Source organism: Sinohyriopsis cumingii, chromosome 8 (genome assembly GCF_028554795.1).
Source record: "Sinohyriopsis cumingii isolate HCF-2022 chromosome 8, ASM2855479v2, whole genome shotgun sequence".
Taxonomy (NCBI): domain Eukaryota; kingdom Metazoa; phylum Mollusca; class Bivalvia; order Unionida; family Unionidae; genus Sinohyriopsis; species Sinohyriopsis cumingii.
This window is the reverse complement of record NC_142968.1, coordinates 15,843,528-15,868,169: the sequence shown is the minus strand read 5'-3', so window position 1 is coordinate 15,868,169 and position 24,642 is coordinate 15,843,528. Positions and strand designations below refer to the sequence as shown.

Here is a 24,642-nt window from a genome sequence, read left to right as displayed (position 1 = left end):
TCACTCTTATAAGTCCTACAGTAAAAATAAATAAAAAAAGAACTTGTTGTGGCTGTTACTAAATTTTGAATCAAGGTTATGATCCAGGTCAACATCTGGTGTTTACTAAAACGAACAACCAAGGTCAAACTATTTTATGGAAAAAGTATCATCTCCAGTGAATAAATTTACATTACACTAGCATGTAATGAAAAATAAAAAAATAAAAAAACTGACAAACAAACAATTAAATTGAAATAAATATATATTAAATCAGATATAATTAAATCAAATATACATAACAGTTGCATATATTTAATCAAGATAATTACAACCAGTTATCTTAAACTCCATATTTGTTTTCCAAAACAAAAAGACTATATACGTTTTCTTAGAAAAAATATAACCGACATTTTGGTGAAAAATGAACAATAGAAGTTATATTTCATCAGTTATTTTGTCGAAGTTGTATTGTCTTCACTGTTAGCTTTATATTCTGTATCAAAACAAGATATTACCATTTAGCAGATCTAACTAGGGCAACTTTGATGGTTTGACATGGCGAATGCCCACAAATTATATTTCATGTGTCCTCCAGTGACTCTGGTGTCACGACCTGAAACTCGTGACATATTATGGAGGTGAGGGAGTTTGCAATGAATGTGTACCAAAATAAATGTTACTTTATGTAAACCTTAGATCCCCTCCTAGACCGTCAAGGGAGGTAAATGAAAATATTGCAATCTCTTGTTTCTTGCAGATAGGTTTAAGTGGAGATTGAGTCAAGGACAGTCAGAAGGTATCACACATTCCTTCACATTATAGCACTGGAATAAGAAAGGCATGTATAGCCCCAACACTATGGAAATAATTCATACATCCGAATGATGCTTCCTAGAGTACCCTTAGTGGTGGAATGTACTATTTTGGATCTCGTTAATGTTCCATAGAAATACGTTATGATAAGGGGTTCCGAGTGGCCGAGTGGTCTAAAGCGGTTTCCTTTACGGATCACTGCCATCTCACCTCTGTCTGCATGGGTTCGAGTCTAATATTCGGCCAGTATGTGAGAAAGCTTGCCAGTAGCTTCTCGTGGGTCGGTGGTTCTTCCCGGGGTTTTCCATGGTTCTTCTTCCGCCATTAATACTGGCCGCCATGCATATCCTCTCGTGTGCTGAAAAATGGCGTTAAACCCCACAACAACAACAACAACGTTATGATAATAATGATTACATTCTTAGATAAAGTCATGATCCTCAATAGCTACTGAAATATGTGCATACGCTCAATATACAGTATACACATGCAGCATAACATGTGTACCGTATATACATACACCGCGACACGGTCACACGCTATCACGATATACCGTATACGCATACACCACAACATGTGTTCAAGCGACACGCTCCCTCGACATACCGTATACACATACACCAAAACTTGCGTACACGCTACACACTCATGCACCACAATCTGTGCACGCGCGACACGCTCTCTAATACCATATACTCATAAACTACAACATGTGTACACGCGACCCGCTCTCTCGATATACTGTATGCGCATACACCACAACATGTGTACACGCTGCACGCTCTCTCCATATAGTGTATACGCATACACCGCTAGACCGGATGTGTGCATGCGACAGGACCTCTCAATATACCGTATACGCATAATCCACAACATGTGTACATGTGACACGTGTGTACACACTACACGCTCTCTCTCTCCATATATCGTATACGCATACACGGCAATATGTGCGCACCCTACACGCTTGCTCGATCTACCATATACGCATGCATCACAAAATATGTACGCACGACACGCTCACTCAATATATCGTATACCTGCGAAATTTTCTATCGATATAAACCGCATACTCATACATTATGACACGTGTACGCGCTACATGCTCTTTCGATATACCGTATACGCATACACCACAACATGTGTGCACGCGACACGCTCTCTCGATGTACAGCACTATACGCATACACCATATACATACCAAATCGTTTAAATTATCAACAATGCGTAGTGAACCAAAATAATAGAAAAGAAGGAAAAGAAAGGTATATGTTCCGACGGAGGTGTAAGCTGTATTTTGTACCATCCGTCGATGTAATTTTCAGCTGTATGATACTAGAGGCTTCCAGTCTCGAAGATTTATTATGCTCGGTGTGCATATTGTTTTTGCTTTGTTTTTTTGTGTGTGGCTTTTATGCTTTTGTTCTAGATCATGTTTTCTCAACTGACTGATTCATTTAAACAACATTTATCCATTATTTTATAATGTTTTGTCAACACAATGTGTCACTTTATCTTTCTTTGTTTCTTATAGATTTGGTAAGAAAAGCACTGAAGTCAAAAGAGAGACGGTGTCAGAAAGGAAATAAAAATGCAGATAATGGTAAGTGACACAATATTTACCAAGGCTGTCACCTTTGCCCATTGCGGAAAATGAAATTTAATGTTTCTTTGCACAACACAAATAACGGCACCAATCCTTATAGGGACACGGTGGCAAAGTGAATAGTCTTAAGAGAGATGATTGAAATAATATTGATATCTTCAAATCTACTTTTAAATCCACTTTGTGTCACCAACCTCTCGCACGTCGACCAAAATTTTTTAAACCCGTCTTTTTTTCCTAGCACGCCTGTCTAATGTGTTTACCAGGTATGTATTGCTCCATCGCCCATCCATAGAGATTCTCTAAGGTAGATGACCTTCAAAGAACTTTATTTTCAATTTGCGACCGTGACCTTTCTAAGTCATCATGGTACTGTATCCTCTTCAATTTGCGTAGTATTCGTGCCTTGCTTTGGAATCGGTAAATCAAGTATATTATATTTTTAACTAACAATTTTTCAGTACATGTTTTACTGATATTTGTTTAAATGTAAAACATTTGAAATTATTTTGCGCAATTAGGCTTTGTATGACTGTTTCATCGCGTTTAGCGTGATGTGAGTGATTCTAGAATATTATGCCTATTAATAGTGAAATGTGGTGTACTAATTAACACCATTTCAGTAGTTCAGCTTCTGTCTTAATTCCCTATATTAGATGGTATTTTTTTCCACGGACTAGCACAGAAGCTTTCGGCAACTGATTTCGTACCTCATCCGAAACACACACACACACACACACACACACACACACACACACACACACACACGAGATGATAATTTGGTTTTCAGGCAGTATTACGTAAGCATTCAGCACATGTGTTTATGAAATCCACTTTATACACACTTAACTGTCGACTTGTTTTTCATTCAATGTACAAGTGGCTCTGAAAATCCGATCCCGATATGGTTTAGAAATCAACATGCTCAATACCGTTCTTATTAATAATATGAACACGAGGTCTAGAATCAGCCGTTTCTGTACTACTTTCGCCTAACTATACTACTGTTGCCTAACTATACTACTGTTGCCTAACTAGTTATTGTTCTCACTTTACCTTACATTTTAGAATAAATTCTGCCACCAACTTTTACCTGCCGTTATACCGTTGCTCTCGTTCATGACCAACAAATACCCTCACATACCACCATTTGCCAGCTTCAGTAATTGAAAAGAGACATTGTTAGCATTGATTGTTACTGTTATCCTTACATTTTATTGTTGTTACCTTTATCCTTACATTTCATTGTTGTTACCGTTATCCTTACATTTTATTGTTGTTACCGTTATCCTAATATTGTATTGTTGTTATCGTTTTACGCGTTGTTCACTACTATAGATCTTCATATTTGGGACCAAATTATCATTGTGCTTAAAATACGTACACAACATTTGGTCTCTTTCTCAGTCACGAGGAAGCTGGAATTATCATTGTGTTTAAAATACGTATGCAACATTTGGTCTCCTTCTCAGTACCGCAGAAGCTGGAATTATCATTGTGTTTAAAATACGTATGCAACATTTGGTCTCCTTTTCAGTCACGAGGAAGCTGGAATTATCATTGTGTTTAAAATACGTATGCAACATTTGGTCTCCTTCTCAGTACCGAGGAAGCTGGAATTATCATTGTGTTTAAAATACGTATGCAACATTTGGTCTCCTTCTCAGTCGCGAGGAAGCTGGAATTTTCATTGTGTTTAAAATACGTATGCAACATTTGGTCTCCTTCTCAGTCACGAGGAAGCTGGAATTATCATTGTGTTTAAAATACGTATGCAGCATTTGGTCTCCTTCTCAGTCACGAGGAAGCTGGAATTTTCATTGTGTTTAAAATACATATGCAACATTTGGTCTCCTTCTCAGTACCGAGGAAGCTGGAGTTATCATTGTGTTTAAAATACGTATGCAACATTTGGTCTCCTTCTCAGTCACGAGGAAGCTGGAATTGTCATTGTGTTTAAAATACGTATGCAACATTTGGTCTCCTTCTCAGTCATGAGGAAGCTGGAATTATCATTGTGTTTAAAATACATATGCAACATTTGGTCTCCTTCTCAGTCATGAGGAAGCTGGAATTATCATTGTGTTTAAAATACGTATGCAACATTTGGTTTCCTTCTCAGTACCGAGGAAGCTGGAGTTATCATTGTGTTTAAAATACGTATGCAACATTTGGTCTCCTTCTCAGTCACGAGGAAGCTGGAATTATCATTGTGTTTAAAATACGTATGCAACATTTGGTCTCCTTCTCAGTCACGAGGAAGCTGGAATTATCATTGTGTTTAAAATACGTATGCAACATTTGGTCTCCTTCTCAGTACCGAGGAAGCTGGAATTATCATTGTGTTTAAAATACGTACGCAACATTTGGTCTCCTTCTCGGTATTGAGGAAGTTGGAATTATCATTGTGTTTAAAATATGTACGCAACATTTGGTCTCCTTCTCAGTCACGAGGAAGCTGGAATTATCATTATTCTCCAAAATTTAATGGTTTCCATCTTTCTGAATGGCTTTCTTTTTTTTTTCTTTTATCATATTTCATCTGTATTAATCTGCCTGTACTTATGCATGTATGATCGCCCAGACTGAAATTTGAAATCAAATATTCAAATGGGAAGACATTTAATTAAAAAAAAACATCAACGTATTTAGCGATTGGTAATATAGTGAGTAGTGCTGTTAGTTTTACGTATATTTGGTGTTACATTAATAACATAGCGTGTTAAATTTCTTCGTAAAGGAACTTTCTTAAATGCAGCATTGGACAATCAAGCAAACTTTTATTAGTTTGAAAATGAATATTTGCTGTTTGTGAAATCTTTCTGTTGTTGAGAAATTCATTTCGATAAATCTTCACATAATTAATTGAATGCTCCTTGATTAAAATGATAATATCATATATTTATCAGCAGCACCATTGGATTACTGACAAAGATCATGTCTCTTTTATAGACTGTTTTTACATTTCACTAGAGTGCACTCACATTATCTTTAAAGTTGACAGTTCGCCAAAAAAAATTAAATGAAAATAAAATTTGAAAGCATACCCACCCCAAACAAAAAATAACTGCGTGATTATATGGTTATATTGATCTTTTGCACAATTTTATGAACTTTTCGTTTCTGCCATAGCTTACGAATGCTAGTTTTTTTTTTATTTGTCAAGACTGCAAGATATCGACAATAATACTGGTACATCCACGTATGCTTGTTTTTTCCATCCATGCTGGTAGACCTTCTATTTATCTGTCTGTATTTCATAGTTGTCCTAAATGAAAAAGTATAACTACAAAGATATGGCGATAGTTTTACTACTTATTCCAGCTGACAGTTTGGTCTTTATTAAACCTGCTACTTTGGATTATATGGCAAAATTGGTAAAAAGCATGAAAATATATTATACTGAAGCCCTTTGTTTATAATTCGTATTATGTACCTGAGCAGTGTAGTCTCTATTTAAACATCGATAATAGCATGTTTAGAGTAAATCAGATATTAATTTCTTGCTGAAGCGGGTTAATTAAGCAATTAGCTAGGAACAGTAGATGTAGTATGCGGGTAGTTCTTTACATAATAATTTACCAAAAGTATTAAAACCAGTGTTTAGTGTTCATATATACCTTTCGTCGAGGACGATGTCATCATAAATATTAAAATCTGCATGTAGATGTCATATACATCTTCCGTGGACGATGATATTATCAAAAGTAATAAATTCACTGTCTAGATGCCACATCTACCTTCCACAACAGGACGATATTATCAGCCTCGCTATCTGGAAACAACGTTTTTCACTCGATTAATAACAAAATTGATATGATCAAATATGAAAATATTTTCGTTTATGTAGTATTTACCCAAATAATGATTTTAGGCACAATGCGTCAAAGAATAATTATATAAGTACGGAAACTTCAGATGAATCATCCTGGCAGGATATGAGTAATATAATTGCAGATGATGAATTTAATTTAATTATTCCTTATATAGGTTTCTGAAATGTATTAATATTAAATATACTTATATTTGTAAAATAAACTTATTTTTGATGCTATTAGAAAGATTGAATGGAAATATTTCTTTTTAATACTAGTAGAGGGAAGGTCTAAAAAGCAACATCAGAACAATGATATTAGCACAAGTAAAACACCAATACTGAGTTCGTCAGAAATCATAAGGAAAAGATTTAATATTTGGTTAAAAATTGTATTACTGGAGTTGATTCGGAAAACTTGTATTAAACTAAATTATTCAGCAGGACATGAAAGAATTCAAAATAATTCCAGATGATTTGACAAACCAATATTCAGTTCTTAAATAAAATAATAACTTACTAGCATCCACAACTAATACACAGATATAGTCTTTGATGCATTGAAATGATTCGATATCAAAGCCAAAGCTCAAGCGCTTTTCATGGATCTTGTGTTTGAACCCTCGCAATCTAGTTTTCATGGAATTTTTGAGACAACGTTCTCACCCCTAGAGGGAAACGGATCCAAACTAGCAAGAGACTAAACTATCTTAAACTATGTATTATGTGTATGGCGCTGAGATAGTATCTTGATCAAACACACCAAGATGATCTGTCAGTGCACTACTGTGATGGATTTGACGAGATCAGTGTTGAATTGGAAGCTGTGGATTCTATATTGTGGATATGCAAGATGTGGATTCTATATTGTGGATATGCAAGATGTGGATTCTATATTGTGGATATGCAAGATGTGGATACTTAGTGGCAATCTTGCGACAGCTGATGGACTGTTAGGGTTGGCTGGCTCAGTTTTGAAGAAAATCGCAGGAAATTCGTGAAGTACTGTGACATGACCTTCCTATTTTATGTTTGAGCATAATGTCAATTAATTGGAATAATGCAATGTAGAACATACCTTGGGAAAATAATGACATTGGTCATTACAGTTCTTACTTTGAAAAAAAGTCGTTAAAATAGGATTTATTGCAAAATGTTACGTGAAATACATAATTTGCCATCGTGTAAATGGTTCCCAGTATACTGTGTTTTGCTTTGTAGGAGTTATTCGGATTATATCCGTTGGTTTTGGGTTCAGTAACACAACATTGTGTGAATATATATTTTTGTGTGTGTTTGTAAGCCTAATTAGATTGGGTTTTCTGCCTTGAAAAGGTGATCTTTGGATCTCGAAAGCGCTTGACCATTTATTTCACAATTCCAGGCCGAAATTTCTTATGTTTGTTTCTTCAAAGGGTTTTCTTTCTAAAAAAAAAAACGCTCTCCTAAGGACCTTTTGCACTCGAAATGTATGCCTGCACTGTTTTTGTCATTTGAGTGTGAACAGTGAGTGAAGGCAAATACATTTGAATCTTTTTTCATGTTGCTCACTTTCAAGGCTTCCTTCAGGTTTCAAATATACATTTTAATGTCTGAAAACATTTATAATTTTGTACGTCACTAGTAGTGTGTACTCATATACAGGCTAACATTATGTCATGATTTCTTGACTTAAATATAATAGAATATGTTTTATTTACAATGAAAGAGTTGTTTTATCAATCTTTAAAAGATATAAACGGCACAAAAGTAACTCCTACATTATGCGTTTTAACATAATCTTACGACTTAACCGCTCCTGTGGCCTAGTGGTTAGAGCGTCCGCCTCGGATGCGGGAGGTCGTGGGTTCGATCCCCGGCCGAGTCATACCAGAGATTTACAACAACAAAAAAATGGTACTAACAGCTGCCTCGCTTGGCGTTCAGCATTAACAGGTTAGTGTTAGGACTGGTCGGCCTGGTGTCAGGATAATGTCAGCGGCAAAATGTCCCAGTGCTAGACATCATAATAAACTGACACATTGCAGACATCGTAGCGATATGACTGAAAAATTGTTAAAGCTACGTTAAAAATAAAAATCACATCATTCACATCACTACTTGAGGTCTTAACATAAGAAACAGAAAGACGTGAAACAAAGAATTGAGTAATTAGTAAAATCAACAAGCAGTTGATTTATCTTCAATACAAAGTGAATATTCAAGACACACTTAAAAGTTTTGTGAATTTAATATTAGATAATCCAAAATGTCCTATTCAAGACCAAAAATATAAAATGTTCCGAATGAATTCCAATGGTTTTGAATGTTCTGAAACAGCACAGTAATGCCGTACATAATGTCCTTAAATGAATCCAGAGTAACGTATTCATCCAAATAAGCAATGAGCACTTTAAAAATTATAATAAATGATTTATATAAATAATTATTCTCAAATTACAGCACGGTTGCAAACTCTAATCAACGGCTTCTCAGTCACTGATCTAAAATATGAATCAGTTATTTGTTTTCCTAATTGCTATTTATTCACAATTTCACTTGACCTAAACGTAACATAATGTGAATCACTTCAACAGGAAATTCCGGTCTGATTGTAAACAAGACTGGACCTGGAATATAACGAACTCCATTGCTTGTAAACATCCTGTTTTCGGCTAACAACCATGGGCAAAAGTTAGCTTTGTAATTATTCTGTTCACAATTATATACAAAAAAAAAACATGTATGCGTATAGGTCAGTTTTGAAAACTTGTGTCCTGTCTTTCGATTGCTTATCCATTATATGTAACTTGAAAGAATGTGTCCTGTTGTTGAGTATAATACATAAGCACATGAGTAACCAGGACTATTTCAATACAAAATGAATACATCCTTTATAACTGTTTATCATGTTTACTCTATTCAATGGCTTAATTGTGTAACGTTGCCAAAAGAGCACTTTGTTATCTGGATATAACAATTGCTACTGTATGCATGCATACATGATTCGTATACTTAAAATATTTCACATTCCATAACATCCATTCCTGTAAATGAAGTTTATATTTCTATAAATAAATATTTGACTCTTAATTGGCTTTATTGACACAAAAGAGTGTAACACACACACACACACACACACACACACACACACACACACACACATGATTTATTTAAAGGTACGGACTATTAATTGTATATTTAAACCAAATATATTTGACAGTTAAACTTAAATAGTATTCCACATCATTTGACGATGCCGATGGTTTCGAAGGTTCTCCACCCTAACAAACTATAAACTTGATAGTCATTACATTATTTGTCTTGCAGATATGCATCATGCAGATCCCAGTGATTCGGTAATTGATTCTTTGTGTTTACTGCCGCTACCATATCTGAACTTTCTACTGAATTTGGTTATCTCGGAGGGATACGTCACATATCAAGATCCCAAAATTGCACCAACTGTGTCAATGTACCCTTTTGATGCTGAGGTATCGTCATTATTGCATTCGAAGTTGAAACCTTACGTTCGACGGAGAACGTTTCCAACTCATCATTTGACGGGAGGAACAAACATAAGAAGCAAGAAACGGAAACCTAAGATATACTTTACCCCGAATGATTCAAAGGCAGTATTCACATGGTGTAATACACTCAAAGATGTTGACTTTGTTATATCTGAGGAAACCTCTGAGCCTGGTTATTTACGACTCCTTCCTGTTAACCCAAATGTTTGGGAAGAATGTGCTCTCGCGTTAGTTGAAGACACAATTTATCTCAAACAAACGATTGCAAGTGGAATACCGTTTTCATCGTTACCATTTATCACCTGCACAGCTACAGTTGGATTCAATTGCCGATGGCCTGCAAAAGCTGAAGAATGGGTAACCAGAAGGCGTTTAAATAACGTCCCAAGTAGTGCTGACATTGAGCGAATTGTTGCTTTGGGATGTAAAATTGTTCCAGCTACGATCGGCAATGATATTGAATGGGAATATTCTTTTCATACTAATGAAAGGTTATTCTTCACAGGGATTGTCACAAAGGAGCAAAGAAACTTGTTGCTTCTTTTGACCTCCATCGTTGACCATCTTCATGATCTTGACGATATTGACTGCGACGATATGTTGACATCTGTATATCTTTATGCTTGCGAAGAGGTTCCTAACGAAGCGTGGTTGGAAAATCCCTCATTTTGTGTTTGCAAGATTATTGACATGATTCTTGATGGTCTGAGGGCAAACTTTCTTCCAAATTATTTCATGCGTTGTAAAAATATTCTTGCAGGGAAATCCCATATTGATTTAGAACGACTTTTGGAGCCACTCGAGATTTTGCGTAGTACTCCTTTGTCATGTTTGCATTTCCTTTTTGATGGTTATGGGTACAGTGGGACAAAATTTGGTCTTATCTTCGATGCTGTTATCTGCGACTTCCAATCTGTCGGATCCGAAACGGACATTACACAAAGATTTGAGGAATTCTCAGCCAATGTTTCACTTTTAACACAAAGCAAAGCCGAAATGAGAGACATGGATCAGGCTGTGTATCAAAACGAACGAATGACGCAGTTGCAACATGGAATTAATTCATGCCAAATATTGTCCTTATTTGACAAAATTTATGCGTCCTTTAAACCTGTGCAAATGTGGTGTGTGTTATTAATCTTCTCAAGGCTGATGGGAAAACCTCTTACGCAACTAATAAGTTGTCAGCTTGAAACTGTAAATATTGTTGAAATTTTCGGTTCAAATTTCACTGCTCTATTTGGTGATATTCAAATTCCAAAAACCTATTCCTATGGTGTCAACATGGTCTGTTTTGTTTCATCCTTCACCGATCTTATGTCTTTAATTTGGCCTTTCGAAAGAGCAATGGCCGTGGGCTTAAGACATTTTCTGCTTCATAAAGCCCACGAAGCACAAAGCGTTCTCCCAGACTTAAATGATTTGTATTCTTTCTCTGTACAAGAACAATCTATGTCCGTCATGGTGTGTGTGTCGTTTTATGTTGCTTATGTCACCAATTTATACCGACAGCTTTACAATATGGCCGTACGCCTTCAGGAAACTGGTTTATTAGTTGACGTGATCGGACCTTTGGAAAGATTTTGCTCTCTTATAGGTACTCAGAATCAATATGAAGTTCTTGCTGACTTTTACGAGTTGATCGGTGATGAAAATAAGGCACGTCAGGCTCGGAGTAAAGCAGTTTGTACATAGAATGCAAATACAACCGTAGACAACATTTCGGATTAGTTGTATAGAAGTTGTATTCTAACATAGTCTAGTGGATGGATTTTTTAAAAAAAAACAAACATATTTCCTTAAAGGAAAGACATGTTGAACTTCAGTTTTAGAGATGATATGCATTATAAACCGGAGTATTCACACAGCAATTATATGCATAAATTCATTAAAACATGAATGAGTTCGTTGAACCTACATTAACCTGAACGTTGATGTGTCATTACAAAAGCAGTGACTGTTCTACTTTTGCCACCACATCTGCATCTGATATAAATCTCATTATTTTCAGAAAGATAATAACATTATGCTAAATCTCGGAAACGATTAGTAAAACTAGTTCGTGCAAACGATGTCTGTCTCATGTCAGCATAACGTGTAGAGCAAACGATGTCTGTCTCATGTCAGCATAACGATATACTATAAGCACGTTGTGACGTAAGTTTTGCAATTAAATAAGTTCTAGAACTGCTGCTTTGCAAAAATACGTATCGTTAATATCGATAATTGTATAGTACTACACCATATCTGTACAACTCTCGTATAAAGACACACCAAACCTAATTAGAGATCAAACTACCTTATTTAAGACTATTAACAGCAACCAAAGCAATCCGATTCAGACGCTGCTTCTTTGACATTTTCATATGGTGTTTAAATATTAGACACATATGGTCATAGTATGAGAAATGTTGATTGAAAAGCAAACTAACACATTGTGATGACAATTCTAGCTGATTAAACCTTATTCTTGTAAACATCCGCACAAGGTATATATAGTTTTTAAGGTGTCCGATCAGAATGTCTCTGCTGTGATATGCTTAGTATCACTACGTTAGTGGTGTACACAAATCAAGAAGTAACTTGGTTGAACTAAAGCATGAATGTATAGACATACGTCATTTATTTGTTATTCATAAAGAACTATATATGTGATAATGTTATATATAAAATTTAATCCTCTCTCTGTCCATCTTATGTAATGTTTTATCACTTGAATATTTAACTAACTGCATAAATGGTTCTTTTTCTTTATGATGGGAGGTGTTATGTATTTTTAATTAGCAATATTTGATATCTGTTGTTTTTTTTTTTAAATTTCATTATATGCTATTCATAATGAAATATTGTATGTTGGACTTGACATTGACCAAAATCATGTTAATTTTCTACTTGACCTGAATCATTATTTCTTTTCTCCGTAAATAACTAATACATAGCTAAATAAATTCCCTATGAGTATGGCTAATGTATTATGATTATTATCTTTGCCTGATTAAAGTCTTTGCATTTACCAAATTCTATATATAATTATAACTAAGATTTAATTTTGTAAACATTACGAACCTTCTGCAAGGTAGTTTTCCTTTAAGTAATATGTTATTTTAATAGAAAATGCTGATTGTGACCTGAGATCAAATAGAACACTATACATTCTTGCTTTTCTAGAAATCATTCATCTGTGCTATACGACCTTGAGCCAGAATCATTTGTATTATTCTTGTGTTCAGAAGTTATTTGTTCACTGGGGGGAAAAAAACACTCTGGAAATGGAGTGTTGGATTTTATAGTGAAATTTCAAATAAGGATTTGGATTGTATAATGCTGATCCAACAAATGACTGTACATCACCACAACACGGGCCACCACAGGCACATTAACACTTTCAGCGTTGGATTTAATTGTATTTCCATTAAACTTTACTCAGAACTTTAATCAATAGGACTTGTGTCTGTAATTCTAGTATTATTTGGGATTTAGTTCGCAATACCATAAGTTCAATTGTTACATTTTCACTTTGTTTTCTCAGGAAATAAATTATTTGCTGAATTTTACTAAGCCTGTAACTTCTAACTCTATTCTATTACTTATTTTAAGACCACAGAGTCGTAACAATTAGCGTTGTCTAGAGCCAAAACCCATTACTTAATGGAAATTACCGTATAGAAGGCTCCTAATGTTTACGAAACAAAATCTTAGTTATAATTATAAGTTATAAGTCTGTTACTAAAATTATAATATAAAATTAATTAACAACAGGTAAACACGCATTTCGTAGGGAATATTCAAAGTTCTAGACACATGTTGAGATAAACAAGTTTTTTTTACGAAACCCCAATCGATCGATGTCAGGCCATATAGACAATGCACTTAATTTTGGACAAGTTCGGGACTGAAATATAACTATCCAAAGCATATAATGAAAGAAAAAAAACAAAACAATAAACAAACAATTCAAATTGAATATGCACACAACCTTTAGAATTTGAATCTTTGTGTCCCAAATCAGAATTGTGTTAAATAGACTGTTAATGGGGCAGTGATTTATTTTTGAATTTATGAAATTCGTTGAATAATATACAGCTTTTGCGAGACTTGTTTGAGAAAAGACATACTGTCTGAGACATATAGACAGATTAATTTAGATAGACAAGAATTTTGCCAAATTTCCATATAAGAACTGAAACTGGAAGGTGCTATAAGGTAAATTATGAAGACCTAAACAACAGTGTATTTAATTTTGAAGATGAGCAACAGATTTATTTTTAAACTGCCAGCGCTACTAAAACAAAACTACTTAAAATTAACGATTTATGTTTCATACATTCTTCTGAGGTTATGTTGCCACAATTTACGCAAAATACCCAAGGGAGACATCATTTTACTGTAATTGCTTTTCATAAGAGGAAATGTTCATATTTCAGACAAGATATGTATGTATGTATGTATGTATGTATGTACGTACGTACGTACGCACGCACTCACGCACGCACGTATGTATGTATGTATGTATGTATGTATGTATGTATGTATGTACGTATATATGTATGTATGTATGTTTCTGTAGTTTTGGCATAATAAATATATATTTGTTTATATATTTAAAGTAAGCTGTAGGCCCACTGTGGTGGATGATTGGTATACGTTTCATATTAGAATATTAATGAGGATTTTTATCTTTGTTGTTTCGAATTATATGCCATATTACTTACTGGCTTACTATATATATATATATATATATATATATATATATATATATATATATATATATATATATATATATATATATATATATTGGCTTTAAGTGGTTTTCATATCTGCCATCCGTTCCAGGTTCATATTTCTTATGTATACAGCCTGTTAGAGAACATTAAAATTAGAGATATAATTACGAAGGCTATTTTCTAACATAAGTTCATAAATTACTCTGAGGTTATATTGGCATAGAAAAACTGAGCGGGAATTAACTAGATCTTGACAAAGCAGAGGAAGTGTGACCAGTTGACAAGTACTGCACGCCCACAATAGGAATGTTGGAGGCTGAATTTAAGTTCTACCCCAGCCAGCGATTTTGCTCCAGTCAGCAAAGCACTTAAGACTGCATTTCCTTTTGAAAACTAGCTGATGTACACTAATATGAAAGAGGCTGTCATTATGACTATATGGATATAAACTAATAAACTTAAAAGCTAAAACATTAAGTTTTGCAAACGTTAACAAACACTTTAATTATCACTGCCCTAAAATGAAATGTGAGTAGAACTTACAGTATTATCAGTAGAATTCAAAATAATTCTGGAGAAAAGTTATGTTAAAGTACAAAAGAACGAAATGTTCCGCATTAATTTCAGATCAGATAATACATTCTTCCAGAAACTGTCCTGATGTGTCAAAATGGCGCTGTCCAGACATCCAATGAAAAATTCACAGTAGTTCCAAAATTATATTATAGTCCAATGAGCACTTTCTATTTTCACAGAATAATCCAAACAAATGTTGTTTTTTTTTTCTTTTCTCAAATAAAATCTAAATACAACCTAAAATACGTCTGCAGACATGATTTTACAACAAAAACACAAGAAATAAGATTGACGAACATTGTCCAGCTCCATTTACTTATATACTAGCAAAAAGTGTGAAAATGAACTTTTCTACAACTACCTTTATGACAAATTGCAAATTTCCAACATCGTTGAAGAACGCACGTGATATTATCCATCCAATGGCAATTAATTCTTCTAAGATATAACCTGACCGATCTGTGCATTGGAATAAAAAAACATCCTTGTCAACATATTGACAAATAACTTTATTATTAGTAACTGTAAAGACATATGTAAGCATCTATTTATAGATCCTATGCAATTTTACGTTCCTGATATCTAAATAACCACCTAGACCCAAATCTATGTATATCTAATCATTGCAATTTACAGTCACGAATAAAAATTACAAAAATTTTACATATACATAACAGTGTCTTAACCACTATCCCACAGTCATCTGGTTTGTAGTTTTGGCCGGTTTAGCTTTTTGGAAATCCCATGGTGTCGCAAAATAAAAGGTACAGAATGCATTCGGTGACTTGGAATTTATGAACACCTGAGTCGCTTTTTCCCTATTGTAAACATTATTTTTATTTGTTATTTTAATGGGTGTATTCATTATTATTTTCTTTGTTTTGCTTAGGTAGAACAGGTTTTAGTTCGGACGGTAATCATCCAATAGGCACACACAGTCAAGCAGATCATGATTCTTACGTTCCGACAGACACACACAGTCAAGCAGATCTGATTCTTACGTTCCGATAGACACACACAGTCAAGCAGATCTGATTCTTACGTTCCGATAGACACACACAGTCAAGCAGATCTGATTCTTACGTTCCGATAGACACACACAGTCAAGCAGATCTGATTCTTACGTTCCGATAGACACACACAGTCAAGTAGATCATGATTCTTACGTTCCGATAGACACACACAGTCAAGTAGATCATGATTCTTACGTTCCGATAGACACACACAGTCAAGTAGATCATGATTCTTACGCTCCGATAGACACACACAGTCAAGTAGATCATGATTCTTACGTTCCGATAGACACACTTATTCAAGCAGATCATGATTCTTACGTTCCGATAGCCACACACAGTCAAGTAGATCATGATTCTTACGTTCCGATAGACACACTCATTCAAGCAGATCATGATTCTTACGTTCCGATAGACACACACAGTGGCGTCACTCGGGTTGGTGTCACCCAGTGCGGTAGCTCATGGTGTCACCCCCATGGTCCTCCTTCCGTAACAGACCATACAGAATCCTTAGTAATGTCATTTTGGTGTCATCCCCTCTGATGGTGTCACCCGGTGCAGTCCCACCCCCCGCATCCCCCTAGCGACGCCACTGCTGTGCCTACTAGTCATGTATTTAACTATGATCGGTTATCCACTTATGAAATCCGACTAGACCGAGCAATTTTTCATTTTGGTGTCATCCCTCTGAGATGGTGTCACCCGGTGCGGTCCGCACCCCCCTAGCGACGCCACTGGACACACACAGTCAAGTAGATCATGGTTCTTACATTTTGCCGCCGTTGATAATGGTGCGTGTTCCACTCTGACCTTTCCCTCTTTTATCTTGACTCAGATGTCCAATAAATCAGCTCTAACACGAATACTAATACAGACTGTGTTTCATTATTTATTTATTTATTTGGTTATTATTTTTTCTTGAGGGGCCACGAATCCATTTGCTGCCATTCTATAATCTTATGATATCGGCGAGAGTTTTAACGTGGCTTACAATCATTCAACCTACCAGGCGTTGGGTAGCAGCACACCCAGTAGCTTCACAACTGAAAATGCAGGATACATTTCCGTGTAATAAAAGCTTAAAGTAGTGGCTGACTTAGATTGATTGATACATTAGCCCAAAAATTGATTAATTTAGTACCGAGTCAATAGGAATAAAGTCTTTTGATCAGAAATACCAAGGCGGCCAGCTGATGTAGGCAGGATTCTAACCCGCACTGATTTTTTTGAGTCACTATGCTGACCACAGAACAAACTATGAAAGAGATAGCTCACTAAACTGATCTTTAATGAAATAAGTATATAAAACCTTTGGAAAAGGTCTAATATATTTCTGATGTGAAAACAAGAGATGGCGTTGTTGGTGACATTTTAACAAAATGGTCGGTACACGAATTATGGCATGCTTGCAGTAAATGAATTTTTCATCAATATAATGAGGGGTAAATGTCATCCAAGTGAAATATTCTTCATATATTATGCATGTTTTCTCTCAAATTAAGAATGATGGATTTGTTTTGAACGGCACATACATGAAATGTTATATCGCTCAAAGGGAACTGAGTAATGTATTTTGTGCATTTCGACGCACGGCGGCCGACCGTACTTGATCTGAGTATGATTCATACCCGCTCCCTTCAATCACGAATAACTTTACTCAACTCCAGGTTTTACTCATAAATATTCGGGAAATCAAAACAAACTGCATGTGTCAATGAGGAGTAATATTTCAGTCTAGAGTAAAATTTTATTATTAGAAATGTTGAGTAGATTTTAATAATGGAGGGACCTGATTTCGAGTTCGACATGTTCGCAAATGAGCCACCGCGGATATCTCGAATTACTTTTTTAAGGCTATTGATTGATGATGCTTACAGATGCTTATGAAAATTTCCAGACTGGCGATATATGCCTTTTGTTTGACATTATTCCCAAAGAGTATTGACAACCGCTTGATACTTGTCTCTAGTTTCAGACTATTTCCAAGGGTCTTTAGCGACCGCGTTTAAAAATTATGCAAAACATGCGAATAATTTGAGATACCTTACACATAATACAATACATTTCTGAAGGTAAAACCATTAACATAATTCCCAATTAAATCAATTTCAACAGTAAACTGCACGAAACTTGGATGGAATCATAGGGAATGTTTGATATATGTTGCGGATAATGATTCAATGAAATACCGACTACTATACCCAAGAATGTTTGAATTTTGTATGTGTCTCATTTGCAAAAGCAATGTTATATTAATTGAATCCTTCATATGATAGAAAAATCTTGATCACGAGTTTGGAAACTTCCTATTCAACTCACATTGAAGGATTATTTTCGTTTCATTCCAGTCTAAACAGCAATGACGTAAACTAACTAAACACATAACACCTATATTTGCTAGATACTCTGAGGAAGAAGAAATACCCAACATATTACTAAATTCACTTCTGTTATAATGTAATAAAGAGAGGGTTTTGAAGTGAAACGAGAGAGAATAACGGATATATTTCATCGAGTGAATGAGCATATATTCCTTATTCACTCAGAGAAAGCAATGTTTCATACATGTTATGCTCAAATGTACAGGTTAGAAATATGGATATTATACTGAAGTAGTGTGTGCGTGTGATTTGGATTTTTAACATAATTTTCCAATCTTTTTTAGACCTGTATAAAGCATTAACGCATATCTCACTTTAACAAATATTGTGTGTGTGTGTGTGTGTGTGTGTGCGTGTGTGTGATTTGGATTTAACAAGTTTTCAGTCATATCGCTACAATGTCAGCAGTGTGGCAGTATATAGTGATGTCTAGTACTGGGGCACCATGCCGCAGACATGTATCATGATATCCCATCCAGTCACATTATCCTGATTCCAGGATAATTATCCGACCAGTCCTAACGCTATCCTGTTAATGCTGAGTACCTAGCGAGGCAGCTGTTAGTACCATTTTTGTAAATCTTTGTTATGACTTGGCCGAGGTTCGAACCCGCAACCTCCAGCATCCGAGTCGGACGCTCTGATCACTAGGCCACCAGAGCGGTTACAGCTGTAGCAGATTACTTGCCGTAACCCATGTAACGTATTTCTCTTACACAATTCAAGTTAAAAAAAACAACAGCACATAATAAAGAAATTAAAGAAAATAGTATATGCAGATTTTGAGATTTGAATTCGTTTTGTCTGCATGAAAGACCACAATACTTACCACCAGATGATGCAAGCGTCTAAAAGTAGCTCAAAGTCTTGCTCATAATGGTATAGATGCTCACTGACGGAACAATGAAAACGTATTTTTGGTATTCCAGTCCATGGATTATCAAAATTATATCCCTTGGAAAATACAGTATTTCACGGTCTCGTAAACAGTTACATGAATTCATTCCAACATTTAGTTGTTTTCCTAAAAGATATATATATATATATATATATATATATATATATATATATATATATATATATATATATATATATATATATATATGTATGTATGTATATACACATTTTAAAGGCTATTGATTGAGGGTGCTTAAAGATGCTTCTGGAAATTGCCCAACCGCGCGACAAATGCCTTTTGTTTGAGATTAATCCCAAAACGTTTTGAGAACCGCTTGATATATGTCTCTAGTTTCAGACTGTCCCCAAGAGGCTTTAGCAACCGCACAACACATTCCCCTAACCAAAGGGTTTATGAACCACGCAAAATATGCCTTTAATTTGTGATACTTAACACAGCATAAATGCATTTCGGAAGGAAAAACCATTAACGAAGTTTCTAAGTAAATCAATTTCAGCGGCTAAACTGCACGAAACTTGGTTAGAATCTATGCGATAGTTTGATATAATAAGAATAATATTAAATATACCTATCAGATTTATGATACAAATATTGCATGCCTAAATTGTGTCTTTTATCGTCGAAGATGCTATACAGAAACGTTTGAAATCAATCAGTTGTGTGGTCGAGCTTCATCTAAAAGTTTCGTTTCAATCCTCCTATCGAGGTACACTTGATTGATGTGTGGATACACATGGCCATTGTATCCTCATACGAGGACATTCAGCCTTTCATCCAGAATCAATAAAAACAAAAAAATTGTTGAAACAATTGATATCGCTGAGTAAGAAATATTACAAGTCCATCAAAAATTATGCAAAAAGTCATGGGTCGTAATTTTGGAAAGTTTCTGTATCTTAATAGATGCCTTATATTTCTAATCCTGTCTTATTTCACTATACATACGTACTTTATTTGTGCCGTGTTTAAAGCCTTCTATGGTTTGTTGTATATATTCAATCGTTTATTGCTGTATTTTATGTTTCTAGGCTTCTGGACAGATATGAGTGACAATGGGACTGGCCATGACGATGTAGTTCTTCCAACTCTGCATCTTGGTTTTCTAGTAAACTATATCTTCAATTCAAAGTACATATTGCCTAAGGATGAAGGAAGATTCGCAGATTTCAGTAAGGAACAATTTTCAGCGCAGTTTTTTGGTATCGAATTTTTACCTGCTCAGGTTCGTTATCCAATATACTCGTCAAAACGTTTATCATTGGATTCTCGTACCGATCATAAAGAACTTAAGTACACTGGTGTGCATGCCTACTGTATACCTGGGGATACAAGAGTGGTTTCTGAGGGCAGTAGAAATATGGCAACATGCGACCTTATCCTGCATGAACTGAAAAGCCCTCCAGGCTTTACCAGATTAATTCCGACAACCCCCTTTTTATGGTATCCAGCCATTGTTTCACACAAAGACGGCAATATATATCTCAAACATCTTCACTGTAAGCTCTGGAAAACGTCAATCATAAACAATGATACACGTGAGGGGTTATTAATTTCTTTTAGAAGTAGATGTTCCGCTATTACCACCGAGTGGCGCTTTCGGCAGAGGTCAGTGATGTGGCCGAATTCTGACATTTTAGAACAAGTAGCAGCGTTAGATACCTTCATTATTCCCAGAGGTCCGAATATATCTACATCATCTTCCGATATCGAATGGGAAATAAGTTTCGCGGCACATGAAAAGTTCATCATGGCGACTGCAACCACAAGGTCACAAAGGTTATGCTTCCTGCTGATGAGGATGTTGGTGGATCCACGACAAGACAGTCTGGATGAAGACTTCTTACAGATTTTAAAGACCGTATTTTTCTATGCATGTGAAACTATCCCAGTAAGTAAGTGGGACATGGAGCCGGTATTGTGTCTTGTATACATGTTTTCACGTATCAGACATCATCTGGAGGCAAGATCATTACCACACTATTTTATTTCAAGCAGAAATATCCTACAAGATCTTACAGATAAGAGAATTGCCATACTTATTGAACAAATAGAAATCCTTCATATTTACCCGCTGTTCAGCCTATACTCTTTCTGTGACGAAGTTGGTTTATGTTGCTTGCAACCAGGAAGGTTTCTGGATGATATTTTCGAAGCATTATTATCTAGTGCAGATGAATACGACCTTAAAATAGCTTTTGTGGACAATTTTTGTCCCAAAGTGATAGCTGTGTCACACAGAATGGCAGAGAAAGCGCTTTATGATTCTGCATCCACGATTTTGGCCAGCATTCCGAGAATTGATGATGTAATTGGAGTTGTGAGTGGTGCAGTTCAGGTCACCAATATGCTTCAAAAGTTGTCAGATATTGATCGCTGGTGCCTGGCATTTTGCATGGACCGAATCAAGGGATTTCATACGGCCGAGATCATGTTCTCCTCGTTCGCGCAATCGAAACTCTCAGAGCTGGTTGGACCTGTTGTAGAGCGATGCATCGGAGAAACAATGATACCTACCAAATTTACCGACTTAAATATAGTCTGTGAGTTTTTGCATAAATTTGCGAGTATTCTCTGCTCTGTGGCTTCTGATGAAGTTGCAGTCGAGGGGATGAAATTTTTCTTGCAGAAATATCAAAAAAGTGTTTGTGACTTCATCGTAAATATGGAACGTCAAGCATCGTCTTCCACTTTGGATAATACCCTCTATCAACGAGCAAAAGCAAGACTTAAATCACACAAGATACAGCTGGCATTACTGCATGTACACATGAAATTATTTACAATCTGTATGCGATATGGATACGCACATCATTTGCTTGATGTGCTGGGCTGCTTAGAGAATGCAGCGGAAGCAATGTGCTCTAAAATAGTGTATGAAATGCTCGCATTATTATTTGAAATGTTAGGAAACGAAGAAAAAATGAATCTGTACAAGGCTCACGCAGCCTCTATCGACTATACAATTGATCCCGTCAAGACTCTACAATTCTAGGCACGGATCCTATGAATCATCTGTACTTTTTAATTTGTGTGGAACAATTCAGAACATAAAATACAGTTATATTGAATTTAGTAGCTGTATATTATTATTATGGAAGAATAATCTGTATGGCACAAACATAGCGAATGTAAGAACTTATTGCTAGTGTTACAGTCAGTGGAACAAATGGAACAAATAAATTTAACATTTGATGGCAATGATTTGAAGGTTGTGTGACGACTGATAATGGTTGAATTATATTCTGGTGGCAACATAGGACTAACATCATTGGGTTGTTATTATTTTTGTTTTGGAGAAGTTAAGCATAAGTTTAGGACGATTTATATGATAATTAAAAATGTAGACATATTTATTTTCCATTTAGGCAACTATTTACTAATTGAAAAGATATTCGATTTTGACATGTCCATATACGTTGTCAGAAAATATACTATATGGAAAAGCTCAAACTGTCTGATTAAAACACTAGTTAGCTATATTATACTTGAAATTGGTACTGAGTGAATTTGTTAGAATGTTTTGTCATATGCATTAGACTTTCTATTTGGACTGAAAACAGTACTACTTTATCAGTTGTGCAATTCTGTCTTGACTGATGATACTTATGGTAGTTCTCCTTTCTCTCTACTACAGCGGTCATTCTGCAGAGCGGTATTTATCTTTATATCGGTTGTTTCCAAACGGTGTTGGGACAAATACACTACAAATTTCATGTCAAAAGAGATACAAATAACACGTAACGCGCTACTCTTCAAAACATTACGTGTTGTTTTTATGAAGTTTACTGTTGGCCAAAAGAACACAACACAAGTTTTTTCAACGCGTTACTTTTTGTAAGTAACTTGTTACTTTTTATATAATATATAGGAAAACGATCATTTCTAACGCGATATTGTCGCCACTTGAGAAATGAACGGCAGTCAATATTTATATTAATTCATGTGATGGTTATCATTCCAAAGAGATATTTATTTTACGAAGACAGTCTGGTCAGATTTGCCAATCTTCTTGACATATCTTGACCTTGTTTTGATTCTGAACGATGGTTTTCGTTTTTAGGAAATGTACTGTTTTAGTATTCCTCCGTTGTCTACCTGCTAGAACTATCATATGCCAAATTGTATTGCAATACGTTCATCGCGTAACTAGCCTATCGTGTGCTGAAAAATGGCGTTAAACCCAACAACAACAACAACATCATCGCGTAACATAGATTTGCTTATTTGTGCTTGTGAATGTGCTACAGTGAATGCAAAAGCTTCCATTAGTTTTCTTTCCTTTCTTCGCGTTTAGTTTATTTTTGCCGTTGTGTCCGACAAGATATAACTTTAACTTCGGATTTCTCTTCTTTATCTTTTTATTTACCAAAGGCTCAATTAAATCGTGGAAATATAAGTATATTTTATGACCAAAAATAACATGAAAGCTTTTAGAAAATAAAACTTTATCTGTCCTTGTTTTTAAATGACACTGTTGAAGTTATATATAGAATTGCAGCAACGATTATTTGAAGAAAAAAAACAAAACATTTACCTGAAGTCGATGCAAAAACAAATTCTGACAACACTGAAATACAATGACGCTGTTGTTATGTTGTTTATGTAGGACAAGGACCCCCACATAAATCCAGAACTGAGAACTAGAAGTAGAGTGCCCTTACAACTGTCTATCATGGCTCCTTCATCGTGAAGTATCTGTTGCGTCAATTAAAAGCGTTAGTTACAGAATTGTTATGACTATAGTTGAAGGATGTTCACTAATCCTGTCTTGTAATTCTAGCTGTTGTAACAGAATAAAAAATCACCCGATGACATTTTCGTCTAATAGTAATTTCAAAAGGAACCGAACAGCTATCAGAAACTTTTTTTAGGGATATCACTCGGTTCATGTTCAACGGCATGTCTGATATTTATTTCAGTTTCAGCAAGCGTCAGTTTATCATCTCTCTCTCTCTCTCTCTCTCTCTCTCTGTGAAGCTGAAAAAAAATGTATTTCCGCCTTGTGTTTTAATTTGAGTTCTATTACTTTTACGTAGACTGACTTATCCAACCTAAAGCACCTTTATCAACACATTCTTTTCTACAAAATATTGTGCCAAAATAGTTTTATATCTTGTATCCTTGAATGAGCCTTCGGCTCAGAACGATGGTATTGTCTGGCAATCTGGAGCAGTTCATTCCTTTTCAAAGGACATTAACCTTTCTCGGGTAGAATTTAAAATGAATTTCTCCACTTTAGATGCCATTGTAAAAGCTTGTTCGCTGCACTACAAATTTCTCAAATATGAAAAATTGAAATACC

General features: G+C 35.3%; 1 protein-coding gene across 2 annotated transcripts in view; it reads left to right on the top strand.

Annotated features, from left to right (window-relative positions):
- LOC149793034 (uncharacterized) overlaps positions 1 to 24,152 on the top strand; it is a 92,947-nt gene extending 68,795 nt beyond the window's left edge. The window contains exons 8-9 of one of the 2 annotated variants that reach the window (XM_089966924.1): positions 2,330 to 2,398; positions 20,369 to 24,152. In XM_089966924.1, coding sequence (XP_089823050.1) covers positions 2,330 to 2,398; positions 20,369 to 22,332 — 2,033 coding nt within the window. In that variant the 3' untranslated portion in view covers positions 22,333 to 24,152. Of the gene's footprint in view, positions 1 to 2,329; positions 2,399 to 9,524; positions 14,616 to 20,368 lie in introns of those variants that run through there. The other variant, XM_089966927.1, reaches the window with a different exon arrangement.
- The last annotated feature ends 490 nt before the right edge of the window (positions 24,153 to 24,642 follow it).